General features: G+C 52.3%; 4 protein-coding genes and 1 long non-coding RNA gene across 19 annotated transcripts in view; 2 read left to right on the forward strand and 3 right to left on the reverse strand.

Annotated features, from left to right (window-relative positions):
* Positions 1-777: 777 nt before the first annotated feature.
* LOC142089439 (hemoglobin subunit alpha-A) lies at positions 778-1,722 on the reverse strand. The gene is made up of 3 exons (XM_075166013.1): positions 1,475-1,722; positions 1,107-1,311; positions 778-1,004 (listed from the first exon to the last, which is right to left on the reverse strand). Exons 1-3 carry the CDS (start codon positions 1,567-1,569, stop codon positions 876-878), a joined length of 429 nt encoding a protein of 142 aa, XP_075022114.1. The 5' UTR covers positions 1,570-1,722; the 3' UTR covers positions 778-875.
* A 144-nt stretch (positions 1,723-1,866) lies between these two features.
* On the forward strand, positions 1,867-4,637 carry LOC142089446 (uncharacterized). Its single transcript, XR_012676208.1, has 2 exons — positions 1,867-2,922; positions 3,538-4,637. It is a non-coding gene; the product is annotated as an uncharacterized LOC142089446 (long non-coding RNA).
* Positions 4,172-4,970, reverse strand: LOC142089444 (hemoglobin subunit alpha-2). Its single transcript, XM_075166021.1, has 3 exons — positions 4,748-4,970; positions 4,437-4,641; positions 4,172-4,347 (listed from the first exon to the last, which is right to left on the reverse strand). Exons 1-3 carry the CDS (start codon positions 4,837-4,839, stop codon positions 4,219-4,221), a joined length of 426 nt encoding a protein of 141 aa, XP_075022122.1. The 5' UTR covers positions 4,840-4,970; the 3' UTR covers positions 4,172-4,218.
* A 2,370-nt stretch (positions 4,971-7,340) lies between these two features.
* LOC142089442 (hemoglobin subunit pi) lies at positions 7,341-13,650 on the reverse strand. Of its 2 annotated transcripts, none has more exons than XM_075166019.1 (4): positions 13,451-13,650; positions 9,379-9,548; positions 8,106-8,310; positions 7,341-7,578 (listed from the first exon to the last, which is right to left on the reverse strand). In XM_075166019.1, exons 2-4 carry the CDS (start codon positions 9,471-9,473, stop codon positions 7,450-7,452), a joined length of 429 nt encoding a protein of 142 aa, XP_075022120.1. In that variant the 5' UTR covers positions 9,474-9,548; positions 13,451-13,650; the 3' UTR covers positions 7,341-7,449. The 2 variants fall into 2 exon arrangements, with proteins under 2 accessions (XP_075022120.1, XP_075022119.1); XM_075166018.1 differs by lacking the exon at positions 13,451-13,650 and adding an exon at positions 13,266-13,380.
* A 1,291-nt stretch (positions 13,651-14,941) lies between these two features.
* The window catches only part of NPRL3 (NPR3 like, GATOR1 complex subunit), a 47,409-nt gene continuing 39,538 nt past the window's right edge, over positions 14,942-22,812 (forward strand). For 3 of the 14 annotated variants that reach the window (XR_012676207.1, XM_075166004.1, XM_075166003.1), the window contains exons 1-3: positions 14,943-15,138; positions 16,509-16,578; positions 21,913-21,951. Coding sequence is in view for 6 of the 14 variants with exons in the window: in XM_075166004.1 (XP_075022105.1) it covers positions 15,021-15,138; positions 16,509-16,578; positions 21,913-21,951 (227 nt within the window). In the remaining 8 variants the exon portion in view is untranslated. Of the gene's footprint in view, positions 15,139-15,986; positions 16,146-16,508; positions 16,579-19,356; positions 19,456-21,912; positions 21,952-22,162; positions 22,322-22,812 lie in introns of those variants that run through there. The other 11 variants (XR_012676206.1, XR_012676205.1, XM_075165999.1 and 8 more) reach the window with 8 other exon arrangements.

A 22,812-nucleotide genomic window follows, 5' to 3' on the forward strand; every position in this document is an offset into this window, starting at 1 on the left:
ATAAGGGCCAGGGGCTGTGCAGACACCAGCACTGCGGCACCCAGCTCCGCTTCGCTGCCTGCGCTCGTTTTCCTGCCCTGACAGCCCCTACCCCGCTGTGGTTCAGGGCCCAAAGAGCAGGACCTGGGGCTGAGCCCTGTCTGCTCCCCTTGCAGTCCCCCATGCCCGCTGTCTCCCCCAGCCTGCCAGCCCCCCAAGACCCCTCCAAAGTGACACCCCAGCACTGCAGCATTAGGTGGAAACAGAAGGTGCTGGGGATGCACGGAAAGATGCCCTTGCGCTTGGAGGTCCTCAGCGTGTCCTCGCTGTGCCGCCACGCAGAGGGTCACAGGCGCCGGCAGCCCCCGCTCCCCACCGTCTCCTGCAAGCACTTCCAGGACAAGGTGATCTCCAACAATTTGGCCCGAACGGGGGCAAGGAGTGCATGGGGTGCATGAGGACATCCCAGCTCGGTGCTCTGGTGAGAAGGCTGGGACAGGCTGGGGCTGCAGGGAGCTCCCAAGGGCCAGACTCTGGCCGCTCTCCCCGAGTCTTTCCCCTCCACCAGTGCCTGGAAATGCTCTGCTTGCTCCCGCAGCCCCACGGCTGGCAGAGCAGTGTCTGTCTGCCGGGCACCACCACCCTCAGAGAGAGCAAAACCTCTCTCAGAGACAGCAAAACCAGAGCCCATTTCGTCCGCATGCCCACCTGGCAGGGGGGGACTCCCAGTTCGGACTCCCGGAGCGAATCCCTCCCGCTCCCTCCCCGCGGGCAGCAACCAGAGCAGGACGCCAGGGCTGGAGCGCAAATGCAACAGATTTTATTTCAGATCATTTGGCTGCTCGCTGTCGGAGGGCTGGCAGTCGGTTGGGTCCAGCTCTAGCCATGGTGCCGTCTTAACGGTACTTGGCAGTCAGCACGTTGCCCACGGCGCACAGGAACTTGTCCAGGGAAGCGTGGACCTCCGGGGTCAGGAGAGAGGGGTGGTGGATGGCCACCACCACCAGGAAGCATTGGCCCAGCAGCTGAAAGGCAAAAGGAGATGGTGAGCAAGGGGGTGAGGCGAGGGGGTGGCCAGGGGGGTGCAGGAGGGGAGCCGGGCTGGTCACCCCTTCCCAGATGCTCACTTTGAAGTTGACAGGGTCCACGCGGAGCTTTTGGGCGTGGAGGTCGCTGAGCTTGGAGAGGGCACCCGCGATGTCATCGATGTGGTTGGCAGCCTCGACCAGTGCACCCGCCACCTTCTTGCCGTGCGCCTTGACCTGAGCGGAGCCGTGGTGCAGGTCGAAGTGGGGGAAGTAGGTCTTGGTCTGGGGGTAGGTGGAGAACATCCTGGAGGACAGAGGGGGTCAGGGACGGATGGGGATGGGGACAGATAAGACAGGGACAGGGTCATGTAGGACAGGGACAGTGGTGGATGGGGAGAGGATGGGGGCAGATGGGAGGGAGTCGGGGACAGACAGGCGGGGGGATGACGGTGGGGATGGACACGTACCTCTCCAGGGTCTCGGCGCCGTACTCCTCGGCATGGCCGCCGATTTTGGAGAAGATGCCCTTCACATTGGTCTTGTCGGTGGCGGACAGCACCATGGTGTCACCTCCGCGTTGGCAGCCCCCAGCACGGGTGCCCCCGCCGGCTGCCGCCGCCCTTATATGCGGTGCTGGGGCACCGCCCGCCCCCCCGCCCGCCCCGCTTCCAGCCCCAGCCCCGCCGGCGCTGGACCCCGGCCAGGCGGGGCCGCCGCCCGTCCACCCCCGCCAGCACCGCACCCTGCTCCTCCCCGCAGCACTGGCCCGGCTGGGGGGTCTCTGCCCCCCGGCACCAGCTGGATTTTGAGTCGGGATTAGGGTTAGGGCTTGCACCAGCGCAGGCTGGGGCGTCCGTCCCCTCTGGCACAGGCTGGCTGCAGGGCTGGGCACGGGCACCCGCACGTACAGACTGACCCATCCAACACAGCCTCCGCGCACACACGTGAACACCCCGGCACACGCACTGCCCCTGCACACGCTGCATCTAACACGGCCCCTATGCATGCACCGTCCTTGCACACACGCACGCTGCCCCTATACACACTGCGTCTAACACGGCCCCTATGCATGCACCGTCCTTGCACACACGCACGCTGCCCCTATACACACTGCGTCTAACACGGCCCCTATGCATGCACCGTCCTTGCACACACGCACGCTGCCCCTATACACACTGCGTCTAACACGGCCCCTATGCATGCACCGTCCTTGCACACACACATGCTGCCCCTATACACACTGCGTCTAACACGGCCCCTATGCATGCACCGTCCTTGCACACACGCATGCTGCCCCTATACACCCTGCGTCTAAAACGGCCCCTATGCATGCACCGTCCTTGCACACACACATGCTGCCCCTATACACACTGCGTCTAACACGGCCCCTATGCATGCACCACGCACGCTGCCCCTATACACACCCCGCCATCCAACACAGCCCCTGTGCACACACTGTCCCTGCACACGCGCGCTGCCCCTATACACACCCTGCCATCCGACGCGGCCCCTATATACACAGCCACTCATCCACGCTGCCCCACTGCACCTACTGCTCTTGTTCCCTCAGCGCACCCCAAACCGGTGTACCCCAAAGTGTGTGCCCTCTTCACCCCCTGCTCCCCAAACCGCAGTCACATCCCTTTGCACACAGACCCCGGAGCCCCCCTGCCCCAGCCCTCTCTCTGCTGGCCCCAGTGCTGCGGGGGACTGGGTGGTCCTGACTCCTGGGAAGGGGGGACACTCGGCAGAGCCACGGGGATCCGCGCCGGGCACTGATGCAAGCGCTGGCCTGCAGCAGCAGGAGCTCACAGCCGGGGAAGGAAGGCACCACAGGCTCCGCGTGCCCCAAATGATGAAGGCGAGGAAGGCAAGAAGGGCAAGGAAGATGAGGATGGTGAAGAAGACGAGGAAGGTGAGGAGGGTGAGGGGGCCTGTGGTGCTTCCAGTAGGTTCGAGAGCTGGCGCAGGCAGACGGGACAGTTCACACCCGTGTTTCCTCCATGGCCGACGGTTCTTATCATTTGTGTTTGGGGGAGATTAGCGGAGCTGGCACCGTTTCAGAGCAGGGAAGGAGGGGAGGACGGGGGGGCTGATCTTCTGGGGAGCGGAGCCGAGGGAAACAGCGGCAGAGCGGTGGGGGGGGGCAAACTGCAAAGACAGAAGAGCCCTTCAAACTGGTGGCACAAGAATAAATGGGTGTAAATGCACATGAAGACACTGGGATGTAGACTGGGATGTGTCTGAGGATGAAGGAAAACTGCTGCGGGTTCATGAGTGCACTTGCAGGAGAGGGGCCGGCGTGGCCCGGGGACCCGCAGCCCTGGGTTTCTGTGCAGGCAGGGTCCCTGCACACCCAGCGCCCGGCCGCTGCCTGCACTCGGCAGGCACCGCTCTCCCGATGCGCCGTCTCCCATCCCTCAGGAACGCTCATCTCCCCCCTCTGGTGTCACAGCGCAGAGCAAACCCAGCTTAGTATCTTATAACCCATCACCTGTGATCTAAAGACAATGATTTTTTTTTAATTCAGGCTCCAAAACCCTGAAACCGGTGGCCCTGTGTGGGACTGCAGCTCTGCCCGCCCCGCTCCCACCCTGCCCGGGAAGGGCAGACCCCCGGGGCAGGGGTGGGGGCACCCCCCTGGCGGTCGATGGGGATCTGTGGCTCGGGGGCTTAAGCTCAAGAACAGTGTTTGTGTTTAATGGTCTGTAGTGGATTTTTTTCACTCCATGAACTTGTCTGATTGCCTGTGGAGCTCATGCAGGCCCTTAGCTCCCACAGCATCCCCAATAAAGTTCTAAACAACTGTCGTGACAGATGGAGTCAGGAGGGATTAATCCTACCCCCCCGGAGAATCCTTCAAGGGGATGCAAGAACCGCATTTGGCTTGGCGCATCCTTCCCCCCGGCTCCCCAGAGGGATGCAGGCACAGTGAGGCGACAGGCTGAGCTCCATTCCCCAGGTCCTGCCACCAGCATTGGCCGCATCCCAAGCTGGGGATGGAAGCAGGCAGGGCCCTGGGGGGCACCCAGGGAGCCCATGGCCAGTGCTGCCCCCCTGTACCACAGCTGGACTTCTACCTCCCCCCCTCCCTCCCTCCGATGGCAGCACTGCAACACCCCCCCCACCCCGGCGCCCGGCCCCAGCACAGACGGACTCGGTGCTGCAGCAAAGGTGTCTTTATTGATGGCAACCGGGCGCGGGCGATGGCTCATCTGTACTTCTCGGCCAGCACGGCGGCCACGGCCGACAGGAACTTGTCGAAGGCGGCGTGCACCTCAGGGGTGTAGTCTTTGCCCAGGTGCACGGCCAGCACCACCTGGAAGCACTGCGACAGCAGCTGCAAGGCAAAACGGGGATCAGCACCACCGCTACGGCCCCTGGCCCCCCGGCCCGCTCCCCGTCCCCCGCTCCCCGTCCCCCGCCTGCCTTGAAGTTGACGGGGTCGACGCGCAGGTTATAGGCGTGCAGGTTGCTGAGCTCGGACAGGGCCTGGCTGAGGTTGTCCAGGCTCTTGACGGCGTTGCCCAAGGCGCCCACCACCTTCTTGCCGTGGCCACGGATCTGTTCGGAGCCGTGGTGCAGGTCGAAGTGGGGGAAGTAGGTCTTGGTCTGAGGGTAGGTGATGAACATCCTGCCGGAGCAGGACGGTCAGTGCCGCTGACCCCCACACCGGCCCCCCGTGGGGCTCCCACCCGCTCGCCCCCCTCGCCCGTGGGGTCCCCGGGCCCGGCACGCACCTCTCCAGGGCCTCGGCTCCAAAGTCCTCCTGGTGGCCCAGCACCTTCTCCCAGACCTGCTGGATCAGCTTCTTGTCGTCGGCGGTCAGCATGGCAGCGGCTGGCGGTGGTCAGGTCTCGGTGGCAGCAGCACCCACGGGAACACCCTCTTATAGTAGCCGGCACCTCCGCCCCGGCCTTATCTTATCGGCGCCGAGGGGCGGGGGGGCCGCAGCCGTGCAGTGCCGGGCCCAGGGAGCGGCTGCGGCGCTGCCTCGGGGGGCCCCGGCTGCCTCGGGGGGCCCCGGCTGCCCCGGGGGGCCCTGGCTGCCCCGGGGGGCCCAGCCCCAAGGAGGCCCCGAGGGGGCCCGGCTGCCCTGAGCTGCCCCACTGCACCAGCCCCGTGCCAGGCTGGGGGCCGGGGGCAGCGCCCGGCCGGCTGCCCCGTGGTCAGCAGCAGCCATGGGCACGTCCCACGTGTGCCACAGCCTCGGCCTCGCCGGCCGGCGTGCCCTCAAGTCTCCTGTTGGGATCCACCATTCTCCCCCGGCTGGGCCAGGGTCCTCCCTGGCTCCACGGGTGTCAGGGTGGGTCCCACACGTGCCCCTCATGTCCTTCAGACTGCAGCGTATCCAGCCCCTCTCTGCCCAAAGAGCCCGTGGGCCTCTGAGCAGGAGCCACGGACAAGCCCTCCCGGGTCGCGCTGGGGATCTACCATGGGAAACACCACCTCTCCGGCAGCCCGGAGAAACCTGGGTGGGGAAGAACCTTCGTTTTGGGCGCGCGGTCTTCCCAAAGTCCATCCTGTGATGCTAGTCAGGCCTGGGCTTCTTCCCTTCTTCCCACCCCAGTGTGTGCTCCTGCCTCTCCGTAAACGCTGGGACATTCCGCAGGGCATATGGTGGTTGGGGACTGTCACATCCTTCGCTCAGCCTCTGTACAACGCCTTTGGTACAAATTTGGGGTTAGGGACACACCAGATGCTGACCTACTGTCTAAGTTGTGGATTTAAATGTTCAGGTTACCTGAGACCCACAAGTGTGGAATGTTTTAAAATCTGCTGCGGTACTACTGTGTGACACGTTTAGAGCAATTCGGTGGCCTCAGAGGTTCCGCGCCGTCTCTCTCCCCTTTACCCAGACACAGTCACAAAATGTTGTAAATGAGATGAGGACCACAGCTTGCAGCGCCAGTTCAGGTTGTCGATCAGAGCGTGCTTCAGACTTTGCACCCACCTTTTCACGTCAGAAGTCCTCTGAGACAGGCATGGGCAGTGAATGTCACCCGGTAAATAATTTTCTTCACAGCAGCTCACATGGCGCTCTGTGTGAGATTTTTGAGCAAGCCAGCCCTGACAACACAGTGATGCTCTGGGCTTCGCTGAGCAGTGCTTGCGCAGCATCAGGGCCATCTCTGCTTCTCACGCTGGGAATAGACTTTGGGGTGCACGATACGCTGGCACGGGACACAAGCGGGCAGATGACCCCAACTAACCAAAGAGGTATTTCATACCATACAACACCATGCTCTGCAATAAGAGCGAAAAGAGGGGGTTTTAGGGAGTTTTAGGGGGGGTACCCATCTTTTTTGCTCAGGAACTTGCTGGGCATCCGTCTACCCGTGGGAGGTGGGGAGTGGTTGCCTTTGCATCACCTGTTTTGTTTTGTTTTCTTCCCTCTTGTTCCATTTATCCTTCACTTATTAAATAATTATTTCTGTTTGTTTGTTTCTTTGTTTGTTCTTGACCCCCAAGTTTTCTTGCTTTTATTCTTCCTTTCCTCTTCCCCTCATCCCATGGAGGAGGGGGAGTGAGTGAGCGACTGTGTTGTGCTTAGCTGCCCACCGGGGTTAACCCACCACAGGTAAGTATGGAGGGGCCCTGTGCTCCCCCCAGGGTGACCACCAGTTCTCTACTCTTCCCTGTCGCTGCTTTCCACAGAAACCCCGGGAATTTGTGGTCCCCCAGATGCCATCAACACTGATCTCCAGTGGCCACTAGTATTCTCAAATTTCAAATGCATGTAAAGTTCTCCGTATAAAAAGAAGAGAAGTCAAGCTGAGGGGATGGTCCCTTTACCAAACCTGTCTAGCAGGTGTGATAGCCCAAAGTGTTCATGAAGCACATCAGATACCGTCCATACCCCACGGAGAGGAGCATGAGAAGACAATGCCCAGCATCGCTCTGGGCACATCCCTACACATGGCAATGCAGGTTTTGTTCAGAACAGGCTGTGATGGGTTTTGGATAGGCCGAACAAAAAGCCTGGGTGCATTCAATATCCTAGCAGGGTAAAAGATTCTTTCCTGGTCAGCCTGGAAACAGTCTCTGGTGGATCTACCTTCGGTGAGCAGTAGCAGTCACAGGGCTCTAGCCTGTTCTGGGCTTCTGCTCAATGTTACGTTATTCCAAATGAATTTACACAGCTTAGCACATGAATTAGTACCTGAATTCATTAGTACATGAATTAGTGCATGAATTTGCACAGCTTAGTATTTTCCCCCCCATATTGTGCAGACATTTCAGAACACGCCTGCCTGAACAGTAAGGTGTAGGTGGAACACATGGAGATGAAAGCACAGAGACCATAGCTCACATTTGAATTATTTATTGGGTTTTGCAGATGACCGAGCCCCTGCATAGAGGATTTGAGAGGACTGCATTTGAGAGCCTGGCAGCTGGGGTGCACCATGGATGTGCGTCCCTCACCCTCCGTGGAGGCCATTTATCTGTACTTCTCAGTCAGGACAGAGGAAACACTGGACAGGAACTTGTCCCACGCAGCATGAACTTCTGGGGTGAAGTCACTGGGATAGCGGGCAGCCACGGAGCACAGGATACAGTGGGAAAGCAGCTGTAAGGTAAAACAAGATGAAATCCATCGTAATCAGTAACAGATGTCAGTCTCGGTCCCAGCGTACGTGTCCCAACCAGGTAGCGCTGCTGCCTGATGCTATGTGTGAAGAAGCAGAGTTGCCTTTGGTATAGGACAAAAGGCACCACTCGATACCACTCCCTCTTTCCAAACATCCCTTCCCTCCTCCCCAAAAGGAAATGCAACAAAGTGGAAATGTTTAGAATTTACTTTGTTCAAGACAGGTGATAGAACTTGACTTGTGAGGGAGGTTCCTAAATTACAAGAAAGGCGGCAGAGACTCGAGTCTGTGTAACACAAACCGTAGGAGCCCCGAGTGGTTCTTTGCTTGAGCTAGACCGGATCTTTCATTAAAAGATCCAGTCTCAGGTTAAAAATCAGGCGGGGAACAAGCAGCGAGATGAGTTGACAAGGCTGTGCAGTGCGGTCAGGGATCAAGCTGCCATCAGTGGTCACTGGTTCTGTGATGGCAGTTTTCATCCCTGAAGGTCTCTGTGCTCACTCACCTTGAAGTTCACTGGGTCCACCCTGAGGATGTAAGCGTGCAGCTCACTGAGTTTGGCCAAAGCGCCTCTAATGTCATCAATGTGCTTCACAGCTTCCCCGATGGCGTTCATGACCTTGGAGCCATGACCACGAAGCTGAACTGAGCCTTGGCTAAGATCAAAGTGAGGGAAGTAGGTTTTTGTCTGGGGGTAGCTGGAGAAAAGCCTGGAGGAGAACATGAGAACGAGATTCAGCAGTGGAAGCGACATGCATGAGGTGGTAAAACCTCAGAGCCAGTGCCGTGTAAACCTGGCAGCTACAGAAGTGCACTCCTTAGCGGTTGTAACAGAGCTTTGGGGTCTTGAAGCTTGCATCAAGAAGGTCTTTCTGCTCCTAAACCTCTTCTGCAGTATGTGCAGATTAGACAGTGGGCTAACCTGTACGTACTAGAGAAGAATGAAATGTTAAAAATAATTTTAAACTTAACGTATTTTCTGGTTTTTTGAGGTATTTTAAAATAAATAATAGCCCCAAATTGTCACTACATTTCCTATATTACAAGGTAAGCCAATTTGCAGGTTCTTCAAACTAATAGGAGCTGAACGAACTAGAATTGATATGAGTGGTACTCAGAGTCGTGGAAGGAGTATCGCAATACTTTATATTGGGCTGTAAATAACATTTAACTAACTTTGAATAACATCATAATTTCTAAGCAATTTCCAGACTATTATCCCTTTTGTGCCAGCTTGCTTAATTTGTATGAACTTTGGATTACTGTGCTCTACTTCATGCAGGGGTCCAGTTGTCTTGTTTCCTAACAGTTTGTTACTTATCAACTGGAACAATGAAACGTGTATCCGGTGAATTTAGTGGACACCTATTCTCTTAATGCCTAGAAATTGCAAGAGAAATTGCATCACTCGTATAGAAATTGCATCACTTGTACAATAAACCACTTGAAGTTCATTCCTGACAGTGATAACCCTAGTTCAGGACACTGAGTATGAATGACTTTGAATTCCTCGCCAGGGCTCCTGGCTATGAATTCTTCTGAATTGCTATAATGGGAAATAAACCTTTAGAATTGCTTAGAAATGTTTTGCTGTAAGATTTTGCAGCCATCTATTAGCATTTAGTAGCACAGATATAATTCCAGAATATTACATACCAAACAACGTGGAGGTCATCCCTCAACTCTCACCGGTCCCAGTGTGCTCTCGCTCATGCAAGTTTTACAGGAGATGCACCCTAACAGCAGCACCCTCTTCGGAGGGGTTTTGGGGGACTTACCTCTCCAGTGATTCTGCCCCAATGGCATCGGCTTGGGTAGCCACCTTTGCCCAGATGGTGACCACGGCGGCCTTCTCGGCTTGAGTCAGTGTCATTGTGCAGGAGGGTGCAGGCTCAGGTGCCTTGCGATGAACACTCAGAGCGGGTTTGGACTCGTCGCCCTGGCAGCCCTGGTTATAAAGAGGAAGGGGAGAACGGACCTTGGCGCCTGTCCACGCTCATTGGTGACTCCAGAGGCCCACCCATGGAGGTGGGAGACTCTTATCTCCCCGTGAAACAATGCCTATTTTGGCAAGGGTCACTGCACTGGCCTCCTGGCTTGCTGGCGTTATCAGCTTCTTGCTTCTTAACGTAATGGCCGTGGGGCCCGAAGAAATTGTCTGGACACATATTGATACATGGTCAGAGAGATAATGCTGGAAAATTCCAGCGATGGAGCGTTAGGACACATCTTTAAGCTGAGGAGCATATGGACTTCAAGCATCGTAAGGAGAAAAATCTGCATTTTCTCCCTTGCTTCACAGATGCGACCACAAGACTCCGGGCCTTTCTGCAGCATACCATACACTTCCAGCACCTGTGGCTGCCGTGTGGCCCAATATCTCATATTTAATTATTCCTAGGTAGTGCTAGGGACAGGCTGGGAGATGTGCAGGGTAGTTCAGAGGGGGAGCGAGTCCCTGATTTTGTGGGAATCAGTGGAGATTTTGCCATTTGCTTCAGCACTGCCAGGGCTTCACTTTGCCAACTTCTTGCAAAGAATTAGGGATGCACTCCGCAGTTGGTACTGCTTATAACAGCAATGATCCCTGTGGATACAGGGAGAGAGAGCTTATGAAATCGAGGATGGTCCTAGAAGTATGGTGTGAGAAAGCCCAGTCAGGCTCTTTTTTTTCATCACAAAATGCCTCATACTGCATGTCTCTGATTTCTAGCTGCATGGTTCTTACTGTTAATTACCCCTTGTGCTGTAAAATAGCCCTCAGCACCACAGCCAGTGCTGGCGTGTGCTGTGCTACGGGCTGGATGTGCCCAGGAAAGCCTGGTCCCATGATAGATGGGCACACTTGATGGGTGAAGGACCAAACAAGCAAAGGAAGATCAGCACAGGTCTGTAATCACAGAGAAGTGGGCAAAGTGTCAAAGAAATACCCTACTGGAGATGGTCGCTGCTGAACCTCAGGGAATGAATATCCTGCCAGCACATGAAGCAGAGGTAAACCTCTCTGCCAGCCTGATAAACTACAGCAGCCGTACACATCACCACCGAGTGCTGGCAGCCGTGCACGGAAAGCTGGCTGGTACCTCAGAGAGGTCAGATAGTGTTCTCTGCCCAAACAGCCTTGCACGCTTGCGCTGAGGAGGTTGATATGTATACGCCAGATTCCTTGCCAAGATGTGTCTGTGTTTCACAGCAATGCTACTGACTGCTACAGAGGATGCTCCCCAGACGTGGTCGTCCTGCTAAGAGGAAAGCCCTTCTAGGGATCTAATGATACTTGGATCATGCGTGCATTGGAGTATGTCCAGCCAACGGTTATCTGTACCAAAGTGGCAAAATAGACCCCACTCTCCCGGGGCTGTGGCTCTGGGGTCAGGTGGGAATGAACCAGTGGTGCTAGAGAAGCAGTAGGGATGGGGTCAGACAGCTGCTGCTGTATCCTCTGGTGTCCCCAGTGTCCTGGTGGCTGCAGTGGCGCTCGCAGAAGGGCTCTGACCCACCCCTTGTGCGTCGCACTGGGCTCTGACTTTAAGCCTCTCTGCATGTGAGCTGTCACATGAAGCAGGAGAAACCTTGGGCTTTCCCAAAGGGCAGGCACAAAGCACTTCATGCTTCTTGGTCTGCAAGCCTGGCTGGGTTCGGTGATCTTGCATTATCATCCCCTCTGTGGGGGCCAACACCGCATCTGGGATTTAATTTGTGTTCAGGACCACAGCTGCCCACTGGCTGGGTGGCTGGGTAATCCACTTCTCTCGGTACCTCGCTTTAAGAAGGGATACAAGACGGGACTCACTTGTGACCCGATGAAGACAATCGCTTTATAATAAGGAATATTATCAGAGTGCTCTTTGTATATCCTCCCCTTGATAAATGCCATACATGCCCACTGAAAACCCGGAGCTAACTGGCTGGCTACACAGCTGCAGCGCAGAGCAGTCCCCCATTAGAAGTGCCACTGACGGCATGGGCAGCGGTCCTTTCCAGCAGGAAAAGGTGATATTCAGTTTATACAGCTTAATGGATGGAGGTATCGAGGGAGGCTGTATTCATCATTGCCTGCTACACGCATTTTAAAAAACCTCCAGTTTTCCCGTAGAAAAATCACTTTGAAAATAAAGATGCTGTTGTTAAATATACATTTATGTAATGTTTTTGTCTCCTCCCCAAAATGCTGCCTCTTACATTGCCCGCTGCATGGCTGTGCTCCAAGCTCTCCTCAGTGCTTTTAATCAGAGGTCACTCAATCAACGCTTGGGGGAAGCGACCGTGACCCAGATATTCCCAGGGATAAGGCAGAGACCATCAGGACTCCTTCCTATTTTGCTGCCCACTGTTTAAGCTGAACATTGATCCTCCATGACTGTAGGATTAAGGTCTGTGTAGACATGAGAATCAGAGTGATGCCCACACAGGAGGGTTTGTCGTCGCTGAAATCTTTATGGAATTTGAATTCATTTTCTGAGAGTTACTCTTGCACTATCACAAAAGCCAGAGCAGCCAAAAGGTGACAGAGGTTTCCTAGGAGGAGCTCACTGCTTGCCCAGAATCAGGGCTGCGCTGGGGACGGCTGCAGGAACTCCTCAGGAACGTGCCTGGTGGGAGAAGCGTGATCCTTGGCCGTGTGCCACAGCGTGACACGGAGAGCCACCGTCTCTGTCCTCACATGGACCTCTCAGCCAAGTTCCTCCATCCCAGCCCAGCCACCCACGGGGTAGTGAGTCACAGAATCATAGAATCATTAAGGTTGGAAAAAGACCTCTAAGATCATCGAGTCCAACCGTGGAGGTCCTGGCCTGAGCAAGGAGTTGGACCACACGATCGCTGGTGCTGCCCTGGTCACAGGGCCGACACTGAAGCTACGTCCTCTGCGCAACCCCACCAGACCTGCCTTCCTCTCTTGCTGCTGCTTCTCCTAGTTATCAGTCCTTGACCCGTAGCAGAATGTCCAGCCCTGGGCAGATGATGAATCTTTGTCACGAACCTGTGAAATGTCACCGAAGGTGACACCAAAGGTGATTTTTAGTATTAACACAGGTCTTTTTTAATCCTGTTCCAAGAGCAGGCTGCCAGAGTTTCTCATTTTAAAAGGCAGAAGCGAGCAACAGGCCTGTTTGTAAATCAGCCCCGACTGTAAACCCAGCGACCGGTTGAATGGCACCTCTGTGGGATCAGGGATAACTTTCCCCACGGGCCTGGATTCTCCACGGGGGCTGCCTCCCCCTCAGAGGGAATTCCCGTGGATAAGGTGGCACATGTCTGCTCTAACTCTGAAAATTTTGGGTGTATTAAGTTTCGGAAATCTTAAAAATGGAATCTAAGTCCTGGCTTTATTCTTTAATTTCCTACCAGCTTGCAACACTTTGCTTTCACTAAACTACAGCCTCCAAGAGCTGGAAATGACAAATATGTCTGTAATTTATTATTTAAGAAAGTACAATTACGCTTTGAAGCAGCCACATTGGGAAATTTTAACGTAGCTGCCCAGTGCTGATGCACGAGGAATGCTCTGCCATGATAATACGACTGCTCTTTAATCACCCTCAGACAATTCTCCCCCCTCAGCGACACCTTCTCTTGCTGCAATTGTTATCGCCGGCCTTGCGGAGGGTGGCCCTGCAGATTACGCCCGCGCTGCGTGTGCTCATCTCCCTCTTCAGCCACCCACCTCTGCCCGATGTCCCCGGGGGGAATTGCAGAGCAACATCCAGAGTGGGGATATCTCGGAGCGTTCAAATACCCAAATATTGCAATCAAATGCAGAAGAATTTACACGCAAACCCCAGGATATCCTCTAGCATAATTGCTGATAATTTTCGGATCTCGGTTAAACACAAAATAAGACGAACGCACCAAGACAGCTGCCAGCTGTTACTCTTACTAAGCCAGGGGCAGGCGTAACTTTCCAGGCACCACAAGGCAAGTTGTCGCAGCGCTGTAAGCACCTGGGCTCTTGCACCGAACGTGAGAAACAAGATCGAGCGCGCCTTTCCAGGAGCACGGGGAGCCAAACATTCCCACTTCCACAGCCTGCCTCCTGCAGGCATCCTGTGACGGCGAGCCCGGGGGGGAGCGACGAGCCCTCGCTGCCGTTTGCCAGAATCACTAAAAATGACCCAAAAAGGCCAATGGAAAGAAATGGGAATGGGCGGCCCAGGCCTCCGGCAGCCCCTGCACGAGGGCTCCAGGGCCAGCACCATGGCTGGGGGGCCGGGGGGCCACCACACACAGGCTGGGTCTGCAGCTGAACGGGGGGTGCTGGGCCGTGCTGGGGGCACTGGGCTGAGCTGGCTGTGGGTGGGTGAAGCACTGGGATAAACTAGGGGTGCCAGGAACAGGGAGTGGTGTCCATGGGCATGGGAAGTACGGGTCTAAACTGGGGACACTGGGCTGGTTGAGGGGAGTCCTGGGGGGGGGGGGGCTGTGCTGGACTGAACTCCAAGTCCTCTGTTGAAGTGGGAGTGCTGGGTAGGGGTGTGAGGTGCTGGGCTGAACTGGGGGCACTGGGCTGTACTGGTGGACAGGGCTGTGGGGGTGCAAGGTGCCGGTCTGAACTGGGGACACTGGGCTGTACTGGTGGACAGGACTGTGGGGGTGCGAGGTGCCGGTCTGAACTCGGGGCACTGGGCTGTACTGGGGGACGGGGCTGTGGGAGTGTGAGGTGCCGGTCTGAACTGGGGACACTGGGCTGTACTGGTGGACAGGGCTGTGGCGGTGCTAGGTGCCGGTCTGAACTGGGGGCACTGGGCTGTACTGGCAGACGGGGCTGTGGGAGTGTGAGGTGCCGGTCTGAACTGGGGGCACTGGGCTGTACTGGCAGACGGGGCTGTGGGAGTGTGAGGTGCCGGTCTGAACTGGGGACACTGGGCTGTACTGGTGGACAGGGCTGTGGCGGTGCTAGGTGCCGGTCTGAACTGGAGACACTGGGCTGTACTGGGGGATGGGGCTGTGGGGGTGTGAGGTGCCGGTCTGAACTGGGGACACTGGGTTGTACTGGGGGACGGGGCTGTGGGGGTGCGAGGTGCCGGTCTGAACTGGGGGCACTGGGCTGTACTGAGGGATGGGGCTGTGGGGGTGTGAGGTGCCACAATGAACTGGGGGCACTGGCTGAACTGGGGGCACTGGGCTGTACTGGGGGACGGGGCTGTGGGGGTGTGAGGTGCCGGTCTGAACTGGGGGCACTGGGCTGTACTGGCGGACGGGGCTGCGAGGTGCTGGGCGGAATCGGGTTGTGAGGCACGGAAGGCCCCGAGCCGCCGGCCCCGCACCGGCCCCGGCCCCGGCCCCGGCCCCGGCCCCGCAGCGGCAGCTCCGCCCCGCCGCCGCCGGGAGCCGCGGGCCGGGCCCGGGTAGCGGGCGGAAGCGGAAGCCGGCAGCGGCGGGCGGCTTTCCTGCGGGCCGGGCCGGTCCGTGCCGCGCCGGCATGGGCGAGAGCACCAGCCCCATCAGCGTTATCCTGGTGAGCTCGGGCAGCCGCGGCAACAAGCTGCTCTTCCGCTTCCCCTTCCAGCGCGGCGCCGAGCACCCCGCCGCACAGGCCAGTAAGTGCGCGACGCCGCGGGGTCCGGCCGGCCTGGGGACTGCGGCTGCCCCGCGGGAGCCTCCGCCGGGGGCCCGCTGCCGCCCGCGGGGGCCTGGCACCCCCCGGGGCCCCTCTGGGGGCCTGGTATCCCACACGCACCCCTCACACCCCCTGTGGCGGTCTGGCACACCCCCCTATGCCTCATACCCTCCGTGGGGGCCTGGCACCCCCTGGCACACCTCGTACCTCCTGGCACCGCTCACACACCCCCTCCTCACCCCCCCCGTTAATTGAACCGCGTTATTGCCAGGTGTTATTATCGACCCGGTGCCTTGGTGCTGTCCCTGGCGCCGCTGAAGCGGAGTGGGCCTGAAGGGTGCAGGGAGGGGATTCAGAAGACACTCAGTGAGCTTTAACCCATGACGGGTAGAAACGAAGAGACTTCAGTCCCTTGTGTTGAATAACGGGGTGGGGGAGGTTTCATTTCTTCTGGAAGACAGGAGCATGGGACCGTTCAGGTGCCAGCTGGCTGCTGTAGGGCCGGTGTTGGCCGTACCTCTTCCTCTGATGCTCCAGGTCCGGGACGGCGCCTGGGGCTGGACTGGGACCTGCCCGCAGCCCGGGAGCGCGCGGGGGCTGGGGGCAGGGTGGCTGCGGCGCTGCGCCCGGGGTCGGTGTCCCACCTGGCCTCGCTGGCGGGCGAGTGTCCTGGTGCGCGGCCTAAAGGTGCTGCAGAGCGACGAGGCCGTTTGACTTGGGTCGCTTCCTAACTGCCGTCTATCACGAGGGGTCTGACACCCCTGTTTAGGTTGTGAGTCACTTTTTACCAAGGGAGAATCGTCTTCAAACCCCTTTTTGTTTTTATAGGTAAGATCTAAAAACGTGGGTCATTTTGGCTGGCTGCTTCCCTCCGACCCCCTTACTGCTTTTTGTTGGTAAAGGATTTCGATACCTGCGACTGCAGGAGGAGCTTCTGAAGCATCATCATTGTCCTGAAACCTGAGCAATAACGAGGGAAATGCGTTGGTCAGAATTTTATTTTCCACATTCTCTCGAACTGCAAACTGTTACCTGGCACTTGAGAGAAAAATTGTTTCTGTGAATTTTTTGCTTTCTCCTCTTTATCCCCTGAAGATGTAAACCTCTTTCTGCTATTTTTTGATGTGTTTTTGAGTGAGAATAGAAAAAACAAGATCTGGTACTTCTACCTAAAAGGAAGAGGCTTTCTGCTTTTAATATTACTTTTTTTAGATCTCGGTTATAGATAATTTTGAAAAGGGCACAGACGAGTATTCTCTTAATGCACAAGTATTCTCTTAATGCACTTATTTTAATGAACACTTTAAGGGGATTGTTCCTTGGAAAAGCTGTCTTTATTCTTTGTTTCAGATAAACCAAGGAGTCGATACGCTGTGAATAGCTCTGGTGACACCACAGAAGATCAAGATGGGGACTCCAGGTAGGGGAAAACATTTCTCCTTGCCTAAGAGTTTGAAACAGAGGAGAGATGGCCTCTTGCTCTCTTGCCTGCTAGCTCAGTAGGCAAATTCTCTCGGACTGTATAGAAGATGACCTGCCAAAAAATGCTTTAATGCCAAGTTATGAACAAATTAGTGCTTAGTAATGAGGAATTTCTCATGAGGGAATGCTACTGAATCTATTGTTTTCTGGGCAAGGTATAGGTCAGGTATTTTGTGCTCGTTAGAAAGTATTAGTCTTTCAAAGCTAGGAGTATTAATACTTTGGCAAAATTCCACTTTTCTTTACCTGCCTACTTCCAACTGGATATTCACATTCTTCCCTAGCTCGTGTAATTGTCGTATGGAATTGCTGTGCAATGAATAACTAATTTTGTTTCTCCACATATAGCTGCCCTTGCGGAGTGGAGTGTCTGTGGAGTGAAGTAGTAGCCCAAAAGGATACTGAGACTTAAAGATAGTTTTTCAATTACAGGAAATCAGTGGGTAACAAACGCACTGAAAATAGGCAGTGTGTTGTTCAGCATCATGTACGTATGAAAAGACCCTCTAATTAGTTTTTGTAGAAGATTTGAAATCTGCTGCACAGTTCTAAATTTATCAGATATGAGACAAGTCTGGGAAAGAAGAAGGTTTTTTGTCTGTTGGCCTGTAGTTCAGTTGCAGATCTTTTTTGTGATAAGTGTTTTAATCTCCAATATTAATAAAACGGGGTAGTTGCTGCTCTTCTCTCGTATAAAAGTAAAAAAGAAGTACTCATCACTTGCCCCCAAAAAAGAAATTTAGATCCCAACCTCACAAAATGTAAGCTCGTTCTTAACTTTATGACTGAGAATGGTTCAGCTGAAATTAAAATCACCCATGACAGTAAACTTCATCAAATTCATATGTTTTTCTAGGACTGGGATCTTATGAAAACACATTTTGCTTGAGGTCATTCGTACCTCTTGCCTTTTCTGGTATCTTTGAAACCTTCAAATGCAGCATTCTGTCGTGTCTCCAGCCAGCGCAGTACGGTACAGGGCACGACTCCAGTGGGAGCAAGCTGTGGTTTTGTAAGCTTGGTAATTAGTGAATGGCATTTCAGACTGTGCTGTGGACGCACCTAGTACGCCCGTTAGGAAGGCTCTGTGCACACGCTTGCTGGTTATCTCAGGGATTTTGCTGGTTGCTGTTCAAAACCCTGGCTCTAGTATTTCCCTAGATAGATTAAGACGGTGCTGGAACGGTACCAGCTTCTGCCTGGTACTGATTCTTGTTGCCTCTGCCGTTTTGGCATTTTTGAGCAAAGCACTTAACGTGGAGCTGCGATCGCTGGATGTTGCCTGTGGTGCTGAATTAGTGTGATGCAGTATGTGGCTACTACAAGTGATGTAGGAAAAGCTTTTATCATTTCAAATTATGGTCAGACAAGAAAACTGCTAGTATTTTCCTGAAACTGGTTTTAAGTAGGTTGAATGTGCTGGCACGTAACCTACATTAAACAAAGATTTAGATTATTTCATTGTAGTGGTATCCAGAACTCTGGGCTTGACAGTTAGTGCTTAATCTCCTGGTCAGGTATTTGTTATTAAGCTTTTAGCGCTTAAAAGAATTTATGATCTCTCAACTGAGCTCACTAAGCGCAAAGTATCACAGTTCTGAAGCGCTAAATGAAAGAATACTAAGACAGAAATCCCCCTCTGCAGTGATGGTCTTCAGAAAAAAGAAGTTTTCACTTGTACAGTTTTGTATATAGCAATGCATACAAATTCATGCCGCAGTGTCTGCACCTGACTCTTAGTAAGGTCAGTGTTTATAAGCCTTATATCTATGAAGATGAAACTGAGGTGTCAACCAACACAGGTCTGTTAGCAGGAAGTCCCTTAAGATTATCTCCTGCGGATCTGTCTATAGCTGCCAAGCGGATAAAGGGAAATAGAAGGGGAGCGTTTATGTTGCTCTGAAAGTGTTGGTTCTGCTAGAGGCCAGATGCCAGGTCCAGCACACTGCTTGCGTGCTTACATGGCTGGGCATCTGCATTCAGAAATCCAAAGTCTCATTCAAAATTGTGTTTGTTTCAAGTCTGTTTATTGAAAAGCTTTTCCCCAATACCACTGTAATCAGTGTTGTAAGTCCACTGCGTCCCATACAACTGATGTGGCAGCTAAATGTATCCTTCTCTTCAGTGATAGCAGCTAGTGGAAGAAATCACTGATGCTCTTTCTATATTGAGTATTGTTAATTTATATTAGACAAGAGGAGGTTTGTTGGCAGAGTTAATATCTTTCACTGGACTTACTGATACAGGTGGAAAAAATACGCAAGTTTAAGGTATACAGGCCCTTCTTCCAGCACAAAACAAAAAGGGATCTTCGAAACTGTGTACAACAGGTTGCTGAGACCTTTGGTTTGGATCAGACCATTTTAGGAGTAGCGAAGTTGGTGCCTTGCAGTAGAAGAGATTGTAAGGGGAGATTGTAAGAGATTTCTTGGAGAGAGCGAGACGCATACAATTTGTAAACTAGGAAAGGAAGGAGTTTAACTCTCATATGCTGTAAAATCAGTATTGTCATTGAGCCCAGGGTTTTTTTTTCCCTCACCAATGTTATGAATTTTTGCTCCTGTTTGGAATGTGTTTTGTATGTTCCCATTGAAGATCAGGCTGGAGAGACCAGGAATGGGGCGACTGGTTTTGTGAGAGCCATTCCCCCAGCAGCAGCTCTGTCCCCGTGAGTTCGTTCTTCCGCAGCGCAGTGGTGCAGCAGTTCTCTTCCTGAAACACTCGGCTCAGAAGTCCATGAGAGATTTCATCAGCATGAAGTCCAGTCTGTTTTCTGGTGGTGGTGATTTCCTGATTGGAATTGTCCTTGATGAAAGTAATTTATCAAGTGGTTTTGTATTATTTCTGGAAGGCTTCTTCAAGGAAGAGTTGGCAAAAAGATTCCTTTAAATCGCCGCGTATCAGTAGCATCTGTAGATGTTTTTGGTGGCACAGACTGAGGCTTTGGAGCGGGCAGACTGCTAGATTGAGTTGATGGTGTATGGCAAGGTTGATAATGTTGAAGGGTTGGGTCTTTTCCATGTTTTCGTGTTCAGTAGCAAAGGTTATTTCAGATTTATCTTGTTGCTGCAATAGTTCTTATGAGGGTTGGATTCATCCTTTTTTTTATACTGAATGGCTACCTTTAATTTACTAGCAATCTAGCACCAATTGTATCCTAGATAAGGTTCAGTATTGCTTTTTTCCTAAGCTATTGGAACCCAGATCAATTACCTTTAAGCTGATGTCTCCTGGAGCAGTTGAGCTGTATGTATTTCTTTATGGCCTCAGAAGGGACAAAATTACGTCAGTTTAGGTGTCTTAACTCTCTGTTCCCATATAGCATATTTGTATGCATAATTGGATTTCTTTTAGCCTTCAGACTCGAATTTCCTGGTCATTGTTATGCTTTTTGGTTTTTATAGACAATTGCAGCCTATTCATGACAATCCTACCTCTAGGTTACTTGTGTGTATTTGCTTATATTAATTTCAACTCAATGGAGCTGTGCATTTGGGTCTTCAGAATATAGATTTTTCTTCCTCTTAAAAGCAAGTCAAGCAGCAGAAGTGGTTGAGGTGTGTTTATGATGGCCATGCAACAAAAAGGTATTCAGGAGAATCTGTCACTATCAAAACAAATTGCCTGTCAAGTGTCTCTCTTTGCTGGCTTCTTCTCAGCCTTTCATCGTTTGAGTTCAGTTTTTGAGTGCTTTACCAGTAATACATACCCCTCACAGCTTATGGAGATGCCTGCCAGTCTCTTTTTTTTTTTTTCCTTTTCTTTTTCCCCTGAAAAATCATGAGGCCACTACTCTTTTGAAGCCGTAAGGTGATGCTTTGTTAAATTGGTTTGAAATGGTTTTTGTAGTTTTCCTGGAGGTGGTATAGTCAGCAAGCAAAAATTCTATTGAAGATGCACATATAGTAACATATGTTACACCAGACTTTGCATTTTTTTGGTAGCATAACTAACTGAAGGAGGTTTAGCAAGTTTGACAGCATGGATGTCATTAATTGGCCAAATGCTTCTGTTATAAAAAAAAGTCAAGTTACTGACAAACAAGGACTTGAATGTCCCTTTCTGACAAACAGTAGTTCTCCTGTGATAACATTTCTGTATCCTCTGTCCTCCTTTCACTGGACTCCAGTGTTCTTCCTTGTATTTGTTCTGAAAGGCTTCCTTTCTGTAAGCCCGTGCTTTCCCATTCATCCATCCGCCCACCCCTTTAAACACCCTTCCTGTCATGTCACCCCCTTTGTACAGTTTGTCATTTGGGCTTGCTCTAGGTTCCCTTTTCAACATGACCAGTAGAAATCTGCTGTCTTTGGGTTAATAATTGTTGGAGGTTTTCATTTTGTCTCCCCTTTCTAACCTGGACAGTGTAAAGCTTTTATCAGATTCATTTGTCAGTATATTTAGGAAATTTGTTTCAGGAAACAAGTCCTTTTTTTCTTTGTTATTTGGAAAAAAAAGCAGTTGACTTCAAATGAAAATAGGTACTTGTTTCTCTGATATAAAAGCGAGTACAGCTGTTAACAGAGCCGCTCTGTACACCTGTTGTAAAGAAGGTTTTCAGGTTCTTTGCCTTGAAAACTTTTTCAGCCTACTCTTCCGAAGTTTCTGCTTATTGCCTGGGGCAGACGGAGAGGGAGAATGACTTCATGCTTGTGCTGTGGTTCTGGACAGACTTGTACCTATTGTTTAGGTGCCCGGGGGGAGCAGCAGCAGCTCTGTGTGCAAGGCCCTTTACAGAACCCTGGCTGTGCATGCAACAATAAGTGGTTGGCATCTTCTTTTTCTAAGTCCTGGGGTATTGTGAACCAATTGTGAAGAGCTCTGGGTCATTTGGGGCTGCACGGGATATTCCTTGGGGAAAACACTAGTAATAGTCTAGAAAAGAAACTGAAGTTTAGAGTCTGCTCTAAATCAGACTGCAGCCTCTTCTATTTTCTCTTAAGGTAAGCATGAATTAAAAAGTACGGTGTAAATACAGCTCCATAAATGCAACATATTGTGGGAACACATTACAGCAGCCAGTGCTAGCGAAAGGGCTAAAATGCCTTAGCCTGTTTTCTCTGTGTTGTCAATCTAAGCCTCAGGAATTCACCTACCGTTAACTTTTGACTCTTCTCAATAGTTATATTTCCTTTACAGGAGTTTAACCCTTAATAGTTCATCCTAGTTTTTAATATTATCTCTTTTTTTTTTTTTTTTTTGTATTTTGTGTACTTGCCTCGTTTATTTTCTTGTGTTTTTTTGTTTTGTGTTTATGGCCATGTTCCCATTTCAGAGACCAATGTCTTCTAACTGATGAGCAATTGGTTTCGGGGTAAGACCAAACGTTCTAAACAATCACCTTTGTCTAGAATGGCTTTCTTTTCTCACCATCCTTTTAATTGTGCTTTGTTTCTGGTTTCTGTTTTACACTGAATGATGAGATAATTATATGCTAAATCACAATGTCTGTAGGAAACATATTGCTAAAGGTTCGTGCTAGGATAATTACAAAGGTCCTACTAACATTTCTGTGCTTCCTGTAGGGTATCCAGAATGGGTGTGGTACTGTCCCTTCTGTGAATTGGGAAAAGCTGTGATCCTCCGAGAATGCAACAAGTATAGCCTTGGCACTGTAGTTTTTCCAACAAGGAGCCCTAAACCAAATTGCTTTCTGATGAGCAATGACTTAAAAGTACAGATCAGTGAGTAAACTATTTAATCCCACAGTAATTATGGAGAGCTCTTCAGAGACCTGGTTTTGAGCAGCTGCTCTGGTTGCTTGTTCTTGGTGCCCCGCTAAGCTAAACTGGATGACTGCATTATACCCCCTTTTGGAATGTGTGGAGGGAAAAGTGCTTATCTTTACCCAGGGCCCCAAAAGAATTAAACTGCATCTCTAGTCCCTGCTTAACATAAAGATGCTCACCTAGATAATCAGCTCCCATTTTAAACTACATCAAAGAAGAATTCTTTATAAAAACCTTGCTGTGAATTCCTGTGGCATATTAAAAGTTATTATCCGTTCTTGGGGAAAACACGGATTTGTGTTTGAGATTCTTTTCCCCTCCTTTTCTGTGTGCTAAAGCTAAAGCAATTGTTGTTTCAGCTCGATTTCCGGAGGAGATGCTGGTGACAGCAGTCGATCTGCACTAGTGTGGTTTGTATCGTGCTGCTGGATTGTCTGCTGTTGCTG

Source organism: Calonectris borealis, chromosome 16, assembly GCF_964195595.1.
Source record: "Calonectris borealis chromosome 16, bCalBor7.hap1.2, whole genome shotgun sequence".
NCBI classification, from domain to species: Eukaryota; Metazoa; Chordata; class Aves; order Procellariiformes; family Procellariidae; genus Calonectris; species Calonectris borealis.